Raw genomic sequence first — 21383 nt, 5'->3', positions numbered from 1 at the left:
GTGTGCAGATTCTAGTTTATGGAGAAACCAGGCTGTGAAACAGAATAACTGTGTCTTGTCATGGGTCTCATGGCAGAGGGCTGGTATATGGAAGATTGGACAGGTTTATGATGGTCAGAATATGGTTGATTTTGAGTTTCTGCGCTTTAAGTATAAGCTGAAAGCGTCTGAAATTTGTCGATATAATGTTCTGCGGGACCTTTTTGTTGTACTTTTCTCACCGTTGAATGCTACAATGCATGCCTCGCCTACATCTTTTGTTCTCTCAAGGACTGTGCCCTTGTCTGCATCTACTCTGTGTGAATTGATTGCACCCTCTGCATCTAAGTTACCATCGCAGTGTGGTAGAGGGAATTGGGATTCAGATTTAGGTTGCACATTGTTGGATATTGATTGGAGCCACATATGTGCAGGTCCAGATAAATACAAAGTGGATTTAGATTTGAGATATACACAACCAAGAATTACTCATTATTTATATTGGTCCCCATGGAAGATGAGAATGAGTAAATTGAGTAATGTGGACTGCTGTTGGAACTGTAATAGGGAGGTGGGCCCTACACCCCACATGTTGTGGTTATGTGGTAAAATACAATTATTCTGGGATGGTGTTTTCCAGAGGATGGAGTTGGATCTGGATCTCTCTATACCCAGAGATCCATTTGTTGCTGTGTTCGGTGTACTGCCTTCAAATATTGGTTTAACTACAAGTAAACTGTTTTGGATATATAGAACTCTTTTGCTAGCCAAGAAGCAGATTTTGAAATTTTGGAAAAGTGATACCTCTCCTAACATTGATGACTGGCTGCAGAGTTTGTCCCTTTTGTCCAAGAGGGAGAAAATATCCTTTAAAGCAAAAGATCAGCTTGATAAATATGAGAGGATGTGGGGTGCATTTAATGATCTCTACGCTTAAAATATTTGATTGTGTTCTAGGTTTCTTATTTTGCTTTGTTTTTCTTTTTTCATTTTATTTCTTTCCTTTACCTTCTGTCACCTTACTCCGTGTATTCAGTTCCCCTCTGTTACTTCTTAAAGATTTATTTAGGAAATTATGGGTGAATAAGTATCACCTTGTGCATTTGAGATATTGTATTATGTTCTATTGCTTCTGTAAAGTTCTAAATGTATAAATAAAGTTTTGAAAAAAAAAATAAGAGAGGAGTTCAGGAAAAGAGAAGATGATTTGGGTGTCATCCTCAAAGAGTTGGAATGTGAACTCAAAGGAGGAGATTCGTGCCTCAATAGCAAAGGTGTATAATGTAAAGAGGAGAGGACCCAAGACAGAGCCTTCTGGAACACCAACAGTTAGAGGAGGTGACAGGAGCGAAAACCTGCTTATAGGGGTCTCAAAGCTTGTGGATGTCAAATAAATTGGTAAGACGGTTTAACACAACCCTTTTTGCGGAAGGATATACAGAGCGCAAATGTTTGCTAGCAGGTTCGGGTAAGCCCCTTGCTTTTTAGGAGAGGGATGACGTTGGCCATTTAAAACATATAGGAAAAGCAAGCAGAGTCAAAGGAGAGGTTGAACAGTTCAGCAAGGTCAGAAGCCACTAAAGGGGCCATATGCTTGACTAGCTGAGGAGTTAAAGGGTCTGATGGGGCACAAGAGGGGTTGGCCTTTATCAGTAGAAATAGGACTTCTTCAATATTAGTGTGAGTAAAGTTGAAGATAGACGCAGAGGATGATGATAGAGTAGGCAGAGTGTAGAATATAGGAAGAGGTAGTGTGAAGAAGGTCAGGAGAGAGCCTTTCATTTTGGAAGTTGTCATCTAGGTCATTAGATGTGAGAGTGGAGTTGATAGTCATAGGTTTAGGTGAAGTGAGCTTAGAATGCCATATAGTCATCGAGAATAGTTGGAGTGAGAGTTGATGAGGGTGAGGTATAATTCCCTTTTTGCTCAAGAGAGGACTTGAGAGAGTTCAGAGCAAAGAGGTAGAGTTGCAGGTCCTTATGCGATTGGGTACTCCTCGATTTGCGCAGCAGCCGACACATGTCTGTGGGGAGCCAGCATATAAATGGGTTGACCTATGGTTGAGGACGCTGTGACTAAGGGGCGAAAGTTAGAAGTGGGAAGTGAGAGGATAATGATTGATACAGTAGTGATTGGAAGCTGGAAAAGGCTGGAAAAGGCAGTGACAGTGGAAGAGGCATGAGGTGTGAACGAGGCAGGTGAGAGCTGTAGCTCAGAGACCCGTTTTGCCCAAGGGCCCGGGCTGCTGGCACTGAGGCCTTCATAGTCACACTCTGAGGCTCTCATTGTAAAAGTAGTGCTAATAGTGACACTGTACTAATCAGAGGGTCTCAGACTATCAAACCCTTCTTACTTGAGGACCTTACTTTATAACAGCATCCAGACGTTGTCTGAAAAACTCATGTTTTAAGTGACCCTGACACTTGATATTAAAATGTAAACAAGCTTTCGTCTTTCACCCTTAAACCTAAACAAGTAATTAATGCTTTAATGCTCGTTAAGCATGCACAACGCTACAGGTTCTGCTTGCAGACATTGAAATGTACCCATGACAGGGCAGAGCATTTCACCTAGTGTTGTATTTTTTGTTTGCATTCTGACACGTGAAAGTTTTCATATAATAAATGTCAGACTACTTGTACTCGAATGAAAAGAAAAATCTATGTCTGGGGTGGGGAATTCACACCTGACATGGTGCAGGGATCTTGAGATCTTTGTCTCCTTTTCCCTTGAATTCCATACAAAATACTTAGACAAAGGACTGCAGGGTTGTTCTGGCTATGTGGTAAACAGAACATTGGGACAATATATTTTTTTCTGAAGCCAATCCTTGTCCAAATACCTTATTTTTACTTAAGCAATAAAACCCAATCCGGCGTGTCGTACTGGGTGGTAACAGCTGGGGTCCAAGTTATACTTAACGATGGGCCCCGGCGCCATTACCACCCGATCTGGCCCGCCAGATCAGGTAATTTTGCTATTAGTTTGGGTGCTGGGTGCAATGTATTTTTGTTTGAATGAACAGGACGCACTTGCATTCAAACAAGTACTTAATATAGACAGCCGATGTGGAGATGGAAGGCGGGGCTCCATGCAGAGCCCCTCTTCCATTTCCATGGCAGCTGGTGGTGACACAGAGTGGTGGCGGCATGGGCGCCGTTGTCAAATCAGGTAAGTGGAATAGGGGGGTGGGAAGGGAAGGGACCAGAGACCGGACGGGAGGGAGGAGGAAAAATGGCAGGCCTGAAGAGAGGCAGCCTACGGGTTGCACAGAACGTGGGTTTGAATCGTGGGATTTAGCCCGCGATGCGAGCAATCTTATTGGCTGGCTTCCCCACCTAGGGTGCTAATATTCCATATCAGTGTGGTTGGATGGCATTAGCTACACCGCGAGCTTCATTAATCTTCAAGCATGGTCACTGCCCTACAACCAAGTGCTAAAAGGTGGGTGAAACATGTCTCTGATTATTAAACACATTTTGGGAATTTTTGCATGGAAACAATGAAGACAACATGTGTGGCTTTCTCAGTGAACTTGTGCATTCCCACATTTTCACCTTGTGCCTTGTGTCTGTGGTGAAAACCACATAGAAGCAATTCTGGGGTGTACATGCTCAATGTTTCTTGTTCTCCGGGCAGCAAACCAAACAAAGTCAGCCAACAACGGAGCCAGCAACAGAAATGAAAATATAAACAATCGCTTACGAAAAGCCTTTGAACTTTCTGGGTTAGAGTCAGTGTGGGCCCCCAATGTACTGTGGTCCCTTACATTCAGAATGTTTGAAATGCCTTGCTGCCAGCACTATTTATTTATTTGTTTTTTGTATTTGTAAAGCACACTGCAGCCCAAAGGCATCGATGAGCTGTTGCAAGCATGTGACTTAGTTACAGGTGCAAAGGACTGCTCGTGGGCTACAGAGAGCAGAAACCTGAGCAAGAAATGCATTGAAATGTTCAATCACAAAAGGACAGTCAAACAGAATTTACAGTGCATGGTACATAAATAGTCAGGAGAAGGCAGCACTGATTCTCTAGATGAGGCTTGCGTGTGGATTTTGGACACACTCAAGATGGTCCTAAGTCTGTGGCACCTCTGAGTACAATGCCCACACCCTGCACTGCTGGCAGCTCCAGGATCCTGCAAGTAGGCATCCGATGGTAGCTGGGGGTGACGTGAAGGCATTCCTCTTCTATGGAGATCAGTAGAGTGAACTCAGAGCACATAAGGGAAGCAATCCAGTTTACTGAGGTGCCTGCTCTCTACATGGCTTTCTTTTGACTCAAACGTTTTGAGGAAATGGACTGATAAGTTAGTGGAGTTAGGCAGTGCTGGAAATAGAAAAAATGTACTTTGGGAATCCTCACTTGTTTGATGGCGGGGCTGAGGGATCAGTGGGCAGGGCCGAGGGGTCGGGGCCACAGGCTAGGTCACATGGACCCCATGCTCAGTGAATTTGCATAAAAGCAAAGTCCACTTTGGGAGCATAGGATTACCCACAATTTTAAATGTGAAACATGTCTGTGATAGTGATTCAGTAAGAAACCCTTTTCAGCGAGTAATGAAATTTCAACTCTGCTCTTTTAATTGGTCACAATACTCCCCCTAGCAAATAAATATGTAGATTTAGGGACATATATCAATTTGGACAACCATAGAACAGTGGATGAGGCTGTGGCTGTTACTGCTTCAAGTCTCCTGTGCCGAGTCTTCTGAAGCACGGGCTGCTCGTACGTGAGGGCTTGGGAATGGAACAGATATGAAAGTTTCCTGGGCCCCAGACGAAGCAGAGCTTCTGTAAGACATGTGTGTCTTGTTCCAGCCCATTTCCTACACTGGAGTTAGGGAAGTGCTTACCCCACTGCACAAAGGAGAACTGAGAATGAGTGGATGAGTGAATTCCACGGCCATGTCTGGGGAGGGGTGGATGAGTGAAAGTGGGGTTGCTGGAACATGAAATGGATCCTACTTCTCAAAATATTTCAGGTAAGGTTTTGTGTATATGTGGCGTTTGGTGGGACTGGAATGCTATTAAACAGCATGGGATGAAGCTGGAAAAAGATGCCAATTTTAGGGGCTAGGGCATTTAGGAGAGGAACTTCATGGAAGCAGTGTCAGAACTGAGGAGAGAAACATACATGAAAATGTACGTTACTGTAATGAACCGTCGTCCTCTTAACTCCGTTCTCTACTTGCACCAGACACCAAATTCACCCGATTGCTCGAGATCTTCTTCTTCAGGGGCTGAGAGAACTGAGCCGAAAGGTCAGCAGGGAGACACAGACAATTCCAGAAACCTTCCACCACCCTGCCATGCGAGAATATTGCAATTTGGTCCTTAGCTGTTTTGAGATGTTTGGCCGAGGCTGCACAACAATCTCAAAAATCGAACTTCAGCAAAAGCTGGGATTATAGCTGAAGCACCACATGTTATACTTGGAAACAGGATCATGCTCTGCGTTATGGGTGTGATACTCGGTTGGGTCAGCTTATCCCTTCACCCACCATATACATACCCATGTCTGACTTCTCACCTGTCACCCCTTCTGACGTCTCCCTCCTCCTATCCAAATCCCATCCTACTGCAGCTTATTCACTTTCCCCCCTCTAATCTTCCCATTTCTGCCCAAGCTCGCAATCTACATATTCAATTTTACTCCTCCCTTTCCTTTTCCCACCATATCTCTCTTACCTCTCGCGCCAGTCACTACCACGTTTTTAACATTCGTAAAGTGCGCTCCTCTCTCACCTTCCACACCACTAAACTTTTAATCTCCTCCCTTATCTTCTCTCGCCTCTTTTGTTCTTCTATCCTCTTTGGACTCCCTGCCTCTCATCTCGCCCCCTCAAATCCCTCTACCACTCTGCTATCCATACCCTCTGTCTCCTTGCTCTTCATAACTCCATTTCCTCCTCGCTTTCTTACCTTGGCTGGCTTCCTCTGTCTTGTCTTTAAATCTCTTCACAACCTTGCTCCCCCTTATTTGTATTTATTGATTTATTAAGCACCTTACGCCTTATCTCTCCTCTCTCCTATCATTCTACACCCCTTCCCGCTCCCTCTGTTCTGCCGACCTCTTCCTACTCTCTGTTCCCCCGCCCTAATGTGCCTCCTCTCGCTTTCGCTCCTTTCAGCTCCTAGCTCCCCTACATTGGAACTCCCTACCTCTCTCTATCCGCTCCATCCCCATCTTTTCCTCCTTCCGTGCTTCCTTGAAATCTCTTCTATTCCATTCCCCACCCTGAAACCTCTCTTTCTCTCTCCCCATGTCTCCCTCTACTTACCTCTCCCTACCTACTTCTTTTCCGCTTACGCTCACCCGTCGTTTATCTTTACAGGCTAGTTGCTCTACACACTGTTTTGTTGGTTTGACTCATGGTTTATAAATTGCTTCTACTGTTATAATATTCTATGTATCTTGTTGTTACAATGTGAAGCGCTTTGGAGTAAAGCGCTATGTAAACACAATAAATACAAATACCAATAAATTGAGAACCACTTTGTAGGTAATAACGACGGTAATAAGTAACAATGTTGTTGACCAGGTTGCTGCCACCAATAAAAAAGCATAGAGTTTTTTTTATGTAGTTGTAAATAGAGAGACATTGGGTCATTCCATCCATTGAAACAAGTAAATAACAGCAGGTATTTAAACTAACTTTGAAAAGGAAAGGTAGGTGTGCTGTCAAATACCTCAACTATGGCATTGATACAGGGCCCAATGCGATCGAGGGGCCACACTGATATTTCTGGATTTTGCCAAATCCTGATCTGGACACTGAAAAAGCACTGTGCATGTTTCATAGACCTGGACTAAAGGCAATACATCTGTCCCCAAATTCCTGAGTTTCATACGAAATTCTGTAGACCCCTGAAGACTCACCTGTTCCGCCGGCTTCTCTCCTGCCTAAAACTTGCACTGTGATTTTGTGCAATCTTCCTCGCTGCCACTTGGGGCAAACCGGGCAAACCTGGAGACTGTGGGCCTGGAAAGCGCCCAATAATTGCAAAGAATTACCACGGCTCACCCGCTCTTTTCAAATTAGTTTACAATTACGCTTGGTGGGACAAGGAAACATCTGTTCAGTTGAGAACGCCAAACCAACCCATGCTTCCCTTTACATAGCTCACAGAGGCACGCAAAACAGTGGTGCTCTCTACATGGAGAAATGAACATGAATTCTTTGACTTGTTCCACCACGCATGTTAATGAATTAGCCAGCAAGGTAATAAGAACATCTGTTCTCTTGGCAAATGCGGATTTGGTCTGTGCAAGTTCTTCAATTGTGAAAGACAAGTTGAAGGACATTTGCATGTTTCATTTTAGGATCTGTTCAGTTCCTGTGATGTCACGCCCCCCCTAACTTATTTTCCTAGGACTCGCGCCATATCTGAGGCACACACCCAAAAGCATGGCAGCTACTTAATTAAAAAACCAAAATAAAACAAAGAAATGAAACAAGTGTTTTTTCCCTGCAAAAATGTTGACTTTTAAACCAATCGGGTTAGACCCTTGGAAACCTGAAACATAAAGTTAGTCTTCAAACATAGAAGTGATTCCACACTACATCACCTCTTCCCAAAGAACAGTACACATAACACCATAACAAAGTGAGTTTATTGACATTCCTCTATAGTGATATGATAGAATAGAAAGCGCAGCCTGAGTATCATGTGACAATATTTGATGTCAATAAAAGCAAAATCAGCCCAACAAGGAGGACCTTTTCTGCCATTGACACGTGAAGCCTTTTAACAAAACCATACCGACATTTCTTTATTAGGTTTAGATCACCTGGAAGCTGCAGGGAATGAGGCCCAGTGCACTTAAATTGTTCTAGCCCCCTGGCAACCATTTGGCAAATAGCATGGACTAGCCTCTTTAGGGGGACAGACACCTGCATCTACCATCCGAAGAGGAAGTGGGACATTGTCAAATGGTGCGAGCAGACAATAAGGGTACTAAATGACTCCATGTTACCGGGCAACAGTTTTCCAGTACCTGGCTTTCATTAACAAACACTAGTCTTTTGAGAAATGTAGTCTTGCTTGATTTCAATTCAACATATTGGACTCAAGCACCTTACATCAACGATTTGAAAAAGGACCTAAAATGTGTTATCCCAGTGACATGGATCATCTGGTCACCCTTGCAGAAATGCACCTTTCAGAGTGCTGGGAAATGTGATAAGAGAAGGCGATTTGAAAGGTGAAGTTCAGCAAAATTGTACACAATTTTTGGTGCGCTTTTTTCTTAGATGATGGAAGAGTTCCGGAAAATGTGTACTTTCTTTTATGGAATTATTTTGAGCTTTTTACTTCAAGTAGTCTCAATCCTAAACTCAAAACCAAAGTAAGGCACCTACAGTAACTCAGCTTTCACACCCTTCCACAGGTCACCAACAGGACAGATTACATAACTGGAACTGGAACTGGAAGGTTGAATGTTTGATGACATGTCAGAAGCCCTGGGGAGAGCGAGCAGCTAGAATGGAACATTTGACTACATGGCTCCTTGGGCAGAGCTGGAATGAAGGCTTGATGGGGGGTGAGGGTCTCTTTTTGTGACAATGGACTCTTTGAGTGGTGAAATCAGGAAGCAGCATCTATGAAAAGATTCCCTTTGCGGGTGAACATGAAAACATCTGTGGCCATTTTGATTTCTATGTTTCCGTTCCCTGAGCACATTGCAGATAGGGAACTAAAATGTCCTTCATTAAAAATCATATGCCAATTCCACCGTTATAATCGCTAAAACAAAGAAAAAAGCAAACATTCTAATGTGTAGCCCCACATGGCACTTTTGATCTTTCTATGTTTGCTGTTAATTCTTCACTTGTTATTTCACAACATTAAATCCCATTTCTTGCTGATGAACAGTATTTGAATTGTAGATTTGTTCTTTAGTAAGTGTGCCACCAATGATCAATTACCATTCACCTCTGCAAGAAATAAGGCAATAATCACTGTCATGGTGGAAAGTCCTTGATGGTAATGCTCCGCCAGCCTGAGTTAAGGGCCAAAGAGCAGCGAATGGATTTAACCAAGGCATCTGGGTTTTATACCTAGCGATGGTGCCCCCATCTCCTAGGGATTATCACCATTTGCATCCAAAAGTTCCAGAGAGGAAAATACAGGGGATATAAAAACAAAAAAAATATAAGTGTACCATTTGCTGTGCTTTCACCTTCATCATCACACCTGTGCCTTGCCAGCCTTTCTTTAGTCTTCATCATTTAACATAATGAATTCTGAAAAGGGACTGGCACAGCCTGAGTGAGGTGAGGAAAGTGAAGTGAGAGGAAAGAGTGATTATTTTATAGTTTGAAAAAAAAAGAAAGTATATTGGATATTGGCTTCTACCAGCAAATAAAGATCATATTCTGAGTTTGCTGATTAGCTGGATCTTAGGCCACATCTGTTAATGATAATTGTTTGCATAATACCTTACAGTCTGGGAATAAATATATTATTATCAGCAACATCAATTAGATCTACCTTGTGGTGTACCCATTTGCACAATAATGAGGTAAGTGTAGGTGAGTGAATTGAAGGTATGCCATGTGTGCCTCGTGCCGGGCTGGCTGGATAGGTGGCAAGGGGGTTGTGAGGTGAACCCCATATGGAGGACACAAAAATGAGGGCAGAATGTGATGGGGTGGGGTTGAAGGGTAGATGGCACGGGCAGAAGCATATTCCTGTGTGTGGCTTGGGGATGGCAGCAGAATACCTCCCGTTAGAGGCCGCACCAAGGAAGCTTTAAAAAAGGCAGACTTTTTTTGGATTGGCCGCTAATGGCTGGGAAAAGACCCCCAACCAAAGATCAGCATTAAGAATGTAATGTAATGTACCTTGAGATTCTTCTTTATAATGTCTATTTTTGAAAATGTTATTTGCAACTAAGACAAATAAATAATATATAATATAATAATAATAAATCAGCATTTAACATAGGGGATCACAGAAGCTGGAGGGCAGATGAGGTGGTATGGTTGTGCAGAAAGACCATGGTTTTAGTATTTGCATTCATCATTTGCAATAGAAGCAGCAAAAGGGCAATATATTTTAACCATAAAATATGGAGGGTAGTTAATATTAGCCTATCTCCAAAAGTGATTAATCCTGGGGCTTGAAAACCTTACGGTAATGGGATCCTAAGCAGTACACCTCAAAATATCAATGGACTTCAGAACTGTAGTGGCAGCTGTGGGGGAGTGCCACTAACACAGATCTAGAATTTGGAAGTAGCGCTGGAAAGATGTAGGATCTGTATCAGAGTGTGTTGGAGAAAGGACACATTGAATAGGCCTGGTAGTCTGTGTCTATCATCAAATTCTGAATTTGTAGGTTTCAATTGTATTGCTCTTTTTTGCATCAGTAAATATGTTAAACAAGAAAACAAGTGCGGTTGGATCCGTGCGTACCATTGGGAGAGGAGGGGTGATGGCTCCATCCCGGACTGACTCCCTATTCCTTCACTGCAATGGCTGTGCCTGCGAAATCTTTGGAATCGACTGTCTACAAATGTGCCCATGACGCATCAACGGGCGGCTCTTTCTCTGCTCCTGTACTCACATCTGTGAGCCCGTTTGGATGGCAGTGCTTGTTAACTGAAGAATTCTCGGGTTGTCACATCTTAGAGGTGCTGATGAACCCCTACTCCTTGGAGCATAGATTCCATGCATAACTTCTTGCTTAAATGTGCACTAGTGCTACCACCCTTAATAACATGGCCCACCCTGGGTCTAATTCTAGGGGACGGGGCAAGGGTGTTTGTCCCTCCCAACTTTCGTGGCATGCCATTTTGTCCCCCTCATTTGGCCGGGCCCCATTTCCGTTAGTTGTCATGTCCGCCTCAACATTTTCTGCAAAGTTACTCCACTGTGTAACTAGAGCGGCGGGCCTTGATGTAGAATAAGTGCTTGAAAGGGCCAACCTCTCACAGGACTGCTTGCGTCTACAAATGCCTTGATAGCCACAATTGCTGTTATCACTATTGAATCCTCTGATGTCACCACAATATCTATCCACCGGCCACGCTGTGATAAAAAGGACTGCCAAGTGATGTCCCAAAAATATGATCCTTAGCGGCAGACTGGCACACTGCTCTAAAATAGGTATTTCTAGCAAAAAAACGAATCAACCTTGGGAACATTGGGATATTAATGAGTACAGTAGGTCATGTGATTAATATTTACTGAATACACACTGCCTGATTCATGGAATTATTTGCGTGAAAAACGCAGATTTGCGCTCCTTTCGGCCCGAAAATCCCCATACTTGAAACAGGGATTTTCGGGCAGAAAGGCGCGCAAATCTGCGTTTTTCACGCAAATAATTCCATCAATCAGGTAGACAAGCGATGAGGAATGCTAATCTTTTAACGCGCTACATGAACCCATCGACCCATCATACTCTGACTCAGGTAAAACTCCAGTCGTGGCATACAGTGTATGCTATGGAGGGCAGTCTGACATCAGGATCTCTGGTGTGACTTGTGCACGAACATGCCTTCAAATACAAATTTAGAAATCCCTACCCGAGTCTACTTTGTCTATTTCTCCTACGCTGAGACTTCTTCCCAAACCTGATCTCCTCCTCTCCATTTTCCTTGGCCTTCACCCATTCTCTGGCCGAGCAATGCGAGACAAACTCACTTACTAACTCTATCACCCTCACCCACAACAGGAATCATTAGTCCTCTTAACGCCATGCCACCCCCTTGCTCGTGAAGATTATGGTTTATGGTCTTTCAAAACTTTCCAACGAAGGTTTTTGCATCGAAAACCTAACCATCGAATATATTTACATCAAATGCATTTTTTTTTGTTTTTTTAGGGTGTCCACGCCCCTTCCCCCCTGTTTTTTTACCCTTAAAAACCCACCCCAACGAAAATTAACCCTTTACCCAACACATATATGCATTCGATGCATATATTTTCGATGGATAGATTTCGATGGAAAAGGTTTTGTTGGAAACCTTTTTGATGGAAACACTAGATACCAAGATTGTCACACCATTGAGCAAGCTGGGGTTATGGGTTGGCGGTGGGCAGAGCACGTGAGATGAAGGGGTAGAACACATATGTGAGTGGGGCTCTGTTTACTCTTCCCTCTATGATTAAGGTGTACATTGTTAACTTAGTATTTCAAGTGTGTGCCCTTAATGCATAGTAATATCAGTCCCTAATATTTTGGTATGGAACAGGCAGTTATAGTGCTGTCTCTCAAAGACCATGTGACATCAATGACAAAAATGGATGCATCTTAAAATAATTTTAAGTCCACTTTCCCCAGGTCTGGCAACTCATTGCTGTGCAGGGAGGCCTTGCTTTATTAACAGCCCCCATGGGGTGGGGGAGTGGGCATCCTCATTGGTGGATGGTGGGGCAGTCACCCTAGTAATACACTGCCAGGTGGGGTTACATAACTTGAGCAAGGGTCGCACTTGATCCCGAGACAAGGGAAGTGCGTAAGGGTTGCGGGGACAGGGAAGCATATCACACAGAGAACGGTCGTATGTATTGCTCTGACTTTGATACTCGTGTCATAAAAAAACCACCTTTACAGCATCCTGAGCTGGATCTTTGCTGCTGCAAAAAGCTGGCAAGAAGATCTGAAAAGGTAGCCTGGGAGGGGCATGGCAGGTGAGGGGAAGTTTAGGTGGCATTGTTGAAGCATATTGGGTCAGAGTAGGCTGAAACATTTTCTGGCCTCATTTTGAAGGATATGTGCAAGAGCAAGTGGGATGGAAGGGTTCCGAGAAGGTCTGGGATGGTGGAGACTCCACGAAGGCTGCTCTCCATCTTTCCCCACTGACCGTGAATCACAGGAGGAAGGCAGAGCACTGAGTAGGCTTGGGGACCTCTGTACCCTGGAGGGAAGCCACTGGCAGCGGGCTGCGTACGTCTGCGTGCGTCATGTGTCTAGTCATAACATAAGTAAAGTATGCAAAACTGGCTTTTTATTTCATGATGATCACAGTTTTAAAGGTATTTGTCGTTACATTCTTCTTGATATATGATGCCCCATGTAAGCCAGCGAGAACTCCTGTAAAGTGGCCCCAAGGCGCCAGGGCATTGTACAATGCTCCTAAATAAATAAGCAAATCAATAAATAATCAAATCAATAAATAAGCAAATAAATAAATGAACCTATGCATATGTAGCTCGCTAGCCTCTTGTAAATCGTATCGCAAACCATGCAACATCTGCAGATTTCGCTAAAGGTGAGCAGAATGCATGAATCTGACTATGCTTGAGCTGTAATAAAATAACCAAGTAGGCATAATGCATGCATCTGGCTAAGCTTGAGCTGTAATAAAATAACCAAGTAGGCATAATGCATGCATCTGGCTAAGCTTGGGCTCTCTCCAAATAATAAAGTGAGCAGAATGCGTGAATCTGGCTAAGCCTGGGCTGTATCCAAATAACCAAGTGAGCAGAATGCGTGAATCTGGCTAAGCCTGGGCTGTATCCAAATAACCAAGTGAGCAGAATGCATGTATCTGGCTAAGCATCAGCTCTCTCCAAATAATAAAGTGAGCAGAATGCGTGAATCTGGCTAAGCCTGGGCTGTATCCAAATAACCAAGTGAGCAGAATGCATGCATCTGGCTAAGCATCAGCTCTCGCCAAATAATAAAGTGAGCAGAATGCGTGAATCTGGCTAAGCCTGGGCTGTATTCAAATAACCAAGTGAGCAGAATGCATGAATCTGGCTAAGCATCGGCTCTCTCCAAATAATAACGTGAGCAGAATGCATGAAACTGCTAAGCCCGGGCTGTAACCAAATAACCAAGTGAGCAGAAGGCATGAATCTGGCTAAGCATCGGCTCTCTTCAAATAATAAAGTGAGCAGAATGCGTGAATCTGGCTAAGCCTGGGCTGTATCCAAATAACCAAGTGAGCAGAATGCATGAATCTGGCTAAGCATCGGCTCTCTCCAAATAATAAAGTGAGCAGAATGCATGAAACTGCTAAGCCCAGGCTTTAACCAAATATCCAAGTGAGCGGAATGCATGAATCTGGCTAAGCATCGGCTCTCTCCAAAAAATAAAGGGAGCAGAATGCATGAAACTGCTAAGCCCGGGCTGTAACCAAATAACCAAGTGAGCAGAAGGCATGAATCTAGTTAAGCTTGGGCTGTAACCAAATAACCAAGTGAGCAGAATGCATGAATCTGGCTAAGCATCAGCTCTCTCCAAATAATAAAGTGAGCAGAATGCGTGAATCTGGCTAAGCCTGGGCTGTATCCAAATAACCAAGTGAGCAGAATGCATGAATCTGGCTAAGCATGGGCTCTCTCCAAATAATAACGTGAGCAGAATGCATGAAACTGCTAAGCCCGGGCTGTAACCAAATAACCAAGTGAGCAGAAGGCATGAATCTGACTAAGCATCGGCTCTCTCCAAATAATAAAGTGAGCAGAATGCATGAAACTGCTAAGCCCGGGCTTTAACCAAATATCCAAGTGAGCAGAATGCATGAATCTGGCTAAGCATGGGCTCTCTCCAAAAAATAAAGGGAGCAGAATGCATGAAACTGCTATGCCTGGGCTGTAACCAAATAACCAAGTGAACAGAATGCATGAATCTGGCTAAGCATCGGCTCTCTCCAAATAATAAAGGGAGCAGAATGCATGAAACTGCTAAGCCCGGGCTGTAACCAAATAACCAAGTGAGCAGAATGCATGAATCTGGCTAAGCATGGGCTCTCTCCAAATAATAACGTGAGCAGAATGCATGAAACTGCTAAGCCCGGGCTGTAACCAAATAACCAACTGAGCAGAAGGCATGAATCTGGCTAAGCATCGGCTCTCTCCAAATAATAACGTGAGCAGAAGGCATGAATCTGGTTAAGCTTGGGCTGTAACCAAATAACCAAGTGAGCAGAATGCATGAATCCGGCTATGCTTGGGCTGTAACCAAATAACCAAGTGCGCAGAATGCGTGAATCTGGCTAAGCATGGGCTGTATCCAAATAACCAAGTGAGCAGAATGCATGGAACTGGCTAAGATTGGGTTGTAACGAACTAACCAAATAAAAATAAACAAAAAACAAGACTAAATAAATAAAGAAATATATAGTAATATATACATAAATACATAATTCGCAATGCTCCTACCAACCGCGTGCCCAGTCCCTAGATCAGGTAGTCCACACTGTAGTGATGGGTCCCGCCTACCAGTTGAGCTGTATCAGTTAGGAAATGACAATGAGCACATACAATTCAATTTGGCTAAACAAACAAATGACAACACAATGCTAAATAAGGATACCTCTCTCTGCGCAGGACAGAATGCACCAAACACAGGCATCCCTGGGAGCTGTGCATTAAATGGCTGTCGATATTTTGGCTTCTGGAATAGCTAGCATGCCACCCTGCTGGCGAAATGTGGTTGTACTACTTTAAATGAACACAATTGCGCGCCTGGGAATTTTTCTTTTTGTTATGAACTTGCTTTTTGAATGATGCCATTTATCTGCTGTAGACTTCCGTATGGGGAAACTGGGAGAGTCCCAGCAGACCAGTGCTCAGCAAAACTGGTTGACTGGGAAAGAGGTGGTCGCATATCAGTTTATCAGTGATTTTACTCTAGGGCAGTCAATTTATTGCAGTAGGTACCCTGACCCCTTCCAAGAGCGGGCTAGAACTAAATTTACTTTATTTTTCCAGTAAAAAAACACTTTCAGTTTTAGGTTGCCTGGGAAACTGCAGCACATCCTCAGTTGTCAGGTTGGCGTGGCATTGTGATTGGCCACTGAATGGATGCTTCTGTCCTGCTTTGCATCTGTAAGTGTGCTTAAGGCTGGAGAATTATCCAGCTTCACAGGACCTTCGTGCAGGGATTAGTGACCCACCGTCTAGTAAAATCCAGCCAAGTTTTCAGGATGGTTCCATGTCATTTCATCGCGGGATGTTTTTTTGCTGGTTTTTTAACCGCAATTTTTTAAAATTAATTTTGGGGGGGGGTTTCCCCCCTTTTCCCTCCAAACCTCCATTTTTCACAAAAATTCAATGGGTTTTTGCGAGGAAAAAAAAATGTTAAAAAACCCTGCCATCTCTGAAAAGTGCTCCCGAGCCGGGGCTCTGCCAGGCTCCCCCAACTAGCCCTAGATGTGCCAATCTTATCAGGCAGCCCTTTGAATCTACAAAGCTGCATGGTTAAAGGGCTGCCTGCAGATGTCAGCGCTTCTGCTGAGAACTAAGAGACTGGAGCACCAAACATATAACAGTGCCCCTGCATCTCTGTTTGTTTCTTAATCAGAGGTGTCGATCCGCAGACAGCCCTTTAACTGCACGACTATGTGGGGGTTGGCACCTCACCTGAAGAAACAAAAGGAGAGAATGGCACATTATTATCATTGATTTTGGTGCGTGCCCCTATCCTTTAGTTTCTTAATCATAGGGCCTGACCCCAGCAGGCAGCCTGCTGGTGGGAGTCGGAGTCTTGTGATTAAGAATAAAAAAAATTAAAAAGAAGAGAGGCAAACCCAAAGGAATGATAGCAATGCGCCCCATCTCTCCTGCTTGGCTGCCACTGCCAAGCAATATCGCCCCCTCCCCTGCACTTAGGCCATGACCCCTTAATTGAGCCACCCCCTTCGAATTCTCCTCCCACTTAAAGCATTGCAGGTATGTATAGTTCAGAGGTACCTAATTTCACATGCAAAAGCATGTTTCATACACATCTCTATATCTGTATTCATTGAAAGAACTTGAGTTAAGGGACGGTTAAGGTGATCAGAATTAACGCAATAAAACCCTTGAAATTCCATGGATGTGGGCAGTGATGATCATCTTAACTCGGTGTTCCACCATTGATGACTCCTAGGAACTAATAAAGTGTTATTTATATAGCGCTTATGCTTAAGCGCTTTACATAGAACACACATACATATAAACTCACCCAACCGGAGTTGGCACTCATTTATCAACCTCAGAAGGATGAAAGGCTGAGTTGGCCTTGCTGGGATTAGAACCTGCAACCTGCAGATCTCACACAGACTGCAGCAGCACACCCTGAACCCACTGAGCTATCTTGACAGTCTGTAATTGTGTTTGTCATTGAGAATCCCATCTGTTATGTGCTCATAGGATTTGCAACAGCGGGGATGTCGAGTTAGGATGATCTTCACGTCCCACATCTGCTGAATTTCAACGGTTTTGTTGCGTTAAATCTAATCACCTTAACTGTTCCTTAACTAAAGTGTTTCAATGAATTTCAAGGGTTTTGTTATACCAGTTTATTCTAGGGCCACTAGCCATGGCCTTTGGCTGTGCCACTATACATGTTGTACCAATAGGTTTATTTTGGGGCCCACTAGCCACGTCCTTCGGCCGTGGCCACTCTACATGTTTCCCCAATAGATTTCCTTGGGGCCCACTAGCCAGGGCCTTCCAACCTAGAGCGCGGCACCAGGTTTCTTCCAAGCTCACTTGTCATGGCCTTCGGCCCTGGCCAGTGGCCACGGCCCGAGGCCACTGCACATGTTGCACTGGGGCCCACTGACCCGGGACACTGGCACAATGACCCATTTCCACCAGCCAAGTAGATGTGATCACAACAGATTTCCCCCATTTATTTTTTCCCCCAGTTACCATTCCCCTGATAATTATCAGTAATCTTGCGGTAGTTACTGCGATAATTCTCGAAAATGGAAAAGACCTCACAGGCCCTCCCCATTTCTCTCCTTAGGTTTCCCTAGGTCCCTCACCCACCCCGATTGATTTTTTAACTCTGGCCCCCTCTCATTACTCTCTTTGCTTCGTCTGACACATTTTCGTTTCTTAGCGCGTTTTGCATTATTACTACGGTAATCTCACAAGCTTCTCTGGTATTTTCCCGATAATGCAAAAAGCATCTGAACTGTAACTGTCTCCCTACTCTAGCCACAACTCCCCAACTTCACATGATGTCCTCTTTCCCTCTCCCCTCCTCTATCCTGATGCGATTTCAACCTTTTTGCTCCTTCATATAGCTTTTTTTGCATTTTTTATTTTCGCTTTCCCCCCCATATTAGCACGGTAAGTGCTTGGATCGAGCAAACAAAAAAATGTCAGATTTTCATTTCCGAAAACCCCTCACTGCTGCAAAGCACCATGGGAGATATAGCTATATTTTTGGGAGAAGGGGGCGCCACCTTCCCCGTCAAATATTTTAAAAACTGCCGGACGCAATAACCCCCAACCTGTCCCAGAAATTAAGTCAACGCTTCGTGCCCAAGTTGTTTCTTATTTGGTCCAATTCTCTCTTGCGGATTTTGATCTTCGGCTTGATAAAAGTTTGACTTTTTCTCTATGAGAAAATGAACGGGAGTAGGCCGAAAACAGCGTTTCTTTGCTTTCTTAATAACTTTTTCATTTTTTTTTAACAAATCTTTCCCATAATTTCCTGTCGGGGGGGTTGCGGGGGGAGTGACAAACTTTTGGTTTGGAAAAAATCTGCCAAATTCGTCATGCAAGTTAAACATTATTTGCAGTGCAATTTTCAGATTTCCAATGGCTCATGTCACTCTGCGACTTCTGCACTATCATAATATATAAAGATACAGATACCTTCATATAGGTCTAAAACATGCAGCCTCATTCTCTGCAGCTTCACATTTCATTCAAATTTTAAGTAAAACCAAGTTGCCCATGTTCGAGGGTGCGGAGGTTTGCATTCCGTCAAAAGAAAACAACGAATAATATAGCCCTGCTTGAAGAGAAATACTGTAAATGGCTTTGAAAAGGGTGCGCGGGATTGTCGTTTCCTGCCTAATTGCATGGGGCGTGCTTTACACATCAGATAACCAACAAACAGTAAACAAAAGTACATATTAACAGTACAACATTCTTCTTGATTGCTTTCCCCCCGGCCATACAGCATGGGGTGCAGCCAGTCAGGGAGGGCGGTGAGGGCCGAGGGTCAGTAGAGGGCACTTCTTTTCCTGCTACATAGTGAGATGTCCTGCTTGAGCGCACACAATGTTGTGCTTCTGGTGTGGTAAACATTGCAACACAGAAGGCCCCGATATCTCCACAGTGCCTGCTGTTTACTGAGTCCATTCAAATGGCGATTGCAGTGATCACTGGAATACTTTGCAGTACAGGCATTGTTTGTTAGTAATTACGGTTCGCTCAGCTGTGAGAGTACGGGTTATACCACCTGACGCATGTGCTGCTTGATCACGTGGCCATCGTTAATTTATTTCATTCTCGCGCGGGAGTGTCCATCGAGAGGCAAAAGGAACTAGGAGAGCGGGCAAAAGAAAGAAGCAAATGGTCGTCGATGGATCAGATGACTTTCAAGTCAAGGCGTCAGTTGACGTACACGTAGATCCACCAGGTGACGTACCGCATCCTGAAATGGTCACAGAAGCCCAGACAGCTTGGAGCATTTAAGGCTGTCAACATAGACGAGAAAACATATGGAGCATTTGGCCAAGAGCAGCTTGCATTTTGTTCATATGTCGTAGATGAAGCTTATGCTGAGATATACAAGTCTGGGGTCCCGTTTTTTTTATATTGCATACAATTTAGTTTTTTTTTTTTAAATCGGAGAATGAAAGTATGAGGTTTCATCCTGGAAGAACCCATGTCCATTGTGCATCTATTTTTTGTCAATTCTGACTTGGTAAAAAAAAAAAGAAAATAAACAACAAATTCCGTGGAAATAGAGGGCAATGTCTTCAGCCCGAAAAACCCCGAGAAGTGCCTGGATGTCCTTATTCTAGTCCAAAGGTGCTTGTCTCTTCCACTGCTGTCAACAGCTTCTCATAAAGCATGGAATATGATGGGTAGGGTGGAAGATCCAGGCGGTTGAAGCACGTATGCGCCCTGTAACACAGAAAATAATGTTACTTCACATTTTCTAGAATATCGTAGAATTAAACATACATTTAATTATTCATGCATTACCCACACATTTCTACCAGAAATTACATTAAAAAACAACAAATATGATTTATTGAAAAACAAAATTTGCCGTAAAAGGTCTGACAAAATATTTCAATGTAATGGTTAAGGATTTCAAAATAAATGTGAAACCTGGGCCTAAAAGGCGAAACTAAAGTGGATTGAAGAAAGTGAAGGAAGAAGGAAAAGTAAAATTGATTAAGATAAGAAGCTTGTTAGCCCGGTAGAATGGCCTTTCTGGCAGACAGTGAATAGGTCGATTTGGGTATGTGCTACGTGGCTATTCGTGGCTTGTAGTGCAGCAGCATGAAATGCCGGCTTTTCAGGGTGGCAGGGCTTCATGCAGTAAGCCTGTGATAAGGTGTGATAAGGACATTGCCTCCATCGACGTGTGATAACCCTGGGCCATGGACTGTAGCTTGAAACGCAGTGTTTGATATGTAAAGCGTTACCACCCTGATCGTTGTTGTGCTTTTTACACATTCAAATCGTGGTTTGGTTAAATAATGTAATTGCTTGCAATTCCCGATTATAAACATTATGCAGCAGCGGATCTGCATCCGGCCCGCATTCCCTGCGCCACTTCATTCCCTCCTCTGTTCAACACTACCTTTTGGCAGAGAAATGCAGGGCATAAAACAGCGGGAAGAGATTAGATGGGGTTTGGTGCCTGGGGAACTGGGATTGGTTTGGCCACTCGACTTCTAAGATTCTTATAAGTAGCTTATACGAACTGATGAGGAACAAGTGGGATTTTGGGAACAAAAAGAAGAATTTATATGACAATGAACTACTTCTTGAATTCTTATAACATCCTATACGTTTCATGTAGGATTAATGTAAGATTTTATAAGATTTGGATAGGATCCGTATAAGGAAAACAAAAGACATTGCTGTATGGGTGACATGGATGTGCTGGAACCCATCTTCCGTTTTCATTTCATTTTTCACCTAAACTGATGTTGCTGTTCAGTTGGGTGACACAAGCCAAGTGATCGTGAATGACATTTAAGTAATTTGTTCTCTGGCTCTGGAGTGGCCCACCTTTCCCTACTCAGGGTTCCAATCTTGATTTTGGAGTAGGCCTGCAAAGCTCCTCATCAGGCCGCATCCCCTGGGTATTCCAAGCACCAACCCCAAATCAACATGTCCTTGCCCCATGACATTTAATTTATATACATCACGAGTAAGTGTAAGTGATCCCGAAGCACTACCAAGTTTATATTCGCCCACCCTATCTGTGTTCCCTATGCCAAGAACACAAGGTAAAGGATTGTCATGTATTCTACGCAAGATTTCAGGATGTTTTTTCTATATGCACTTATACAATTACAGTTAAACACATTTCCCCGATATTTGTACAACACCCAAAACTGAGTGAAACCCATCTCTGAGAGAAGTGACACTTTAGCTGACAAAGTCACACTATGCCCTCTTTTTATTTAAGGGTTCTTGCATCAATAGGACAATTGGTGGGGTCATTCTTGTATTTCGCTTCCCTCTG

At 43.6% G+C, this 21383-nt stretch overlaps 1 protein-coding gene across 5 annotated transcripts in view; it reads right to left on the bottom strand.

Annotated features, from left to right (window-relative positions):
* Positions 1 to 7577: 7577 nt before the first annotated feature.
* The window catches only part of HECW1 (HECT, C2 and WW domain containing E3 ubiquitin protein ligase 1), a 1624660-nt gene continuing 1610854 nt past the window's right edge, over positions 7578 to 21383 (bottom strand). For 4 of the 5 annotated variants that reach the window (XM_069613305.1, XM_069613307.1, XM_069613306.1 and 1 more), the window contains one exon: positions 7578 to 19801. In XM_069613305.1, coding sequence (XP_069469406.1) covers positions 19690 to 19801 — 112 coding nt within the window. In that variant the 3' untranslated portion in view covers positions 7578 to 19689. The remainder of the gene's footprint in view (positions 19802 to 21383) is intronic. The other variant, XR_011274209.1, reaches the window with a different exon arrangement.

The sequence above is a fragment of the Ambystoma mexicanum genome, chromosome 5p, assembly GCF_040938575.1.
Source record: "Ambystoma mexicanum isolate Mex_15411 chromosome 5p, UKY_AmexF1_1, whole genome shotgun sequence".
Classification (NCBI taxonomy): domain Eukaryota; kingdom Metazoa; phylum Chordata; class Amphibia; order Caudata; family Ambystomatidae; genus Ambystoma; species Ambystoma mexicanum.
The sequence above is the reverse complement of the archived record's forward strand: the minus strand, read 5'-3'. Positions and strand labels throughout refer to the sequence as shown.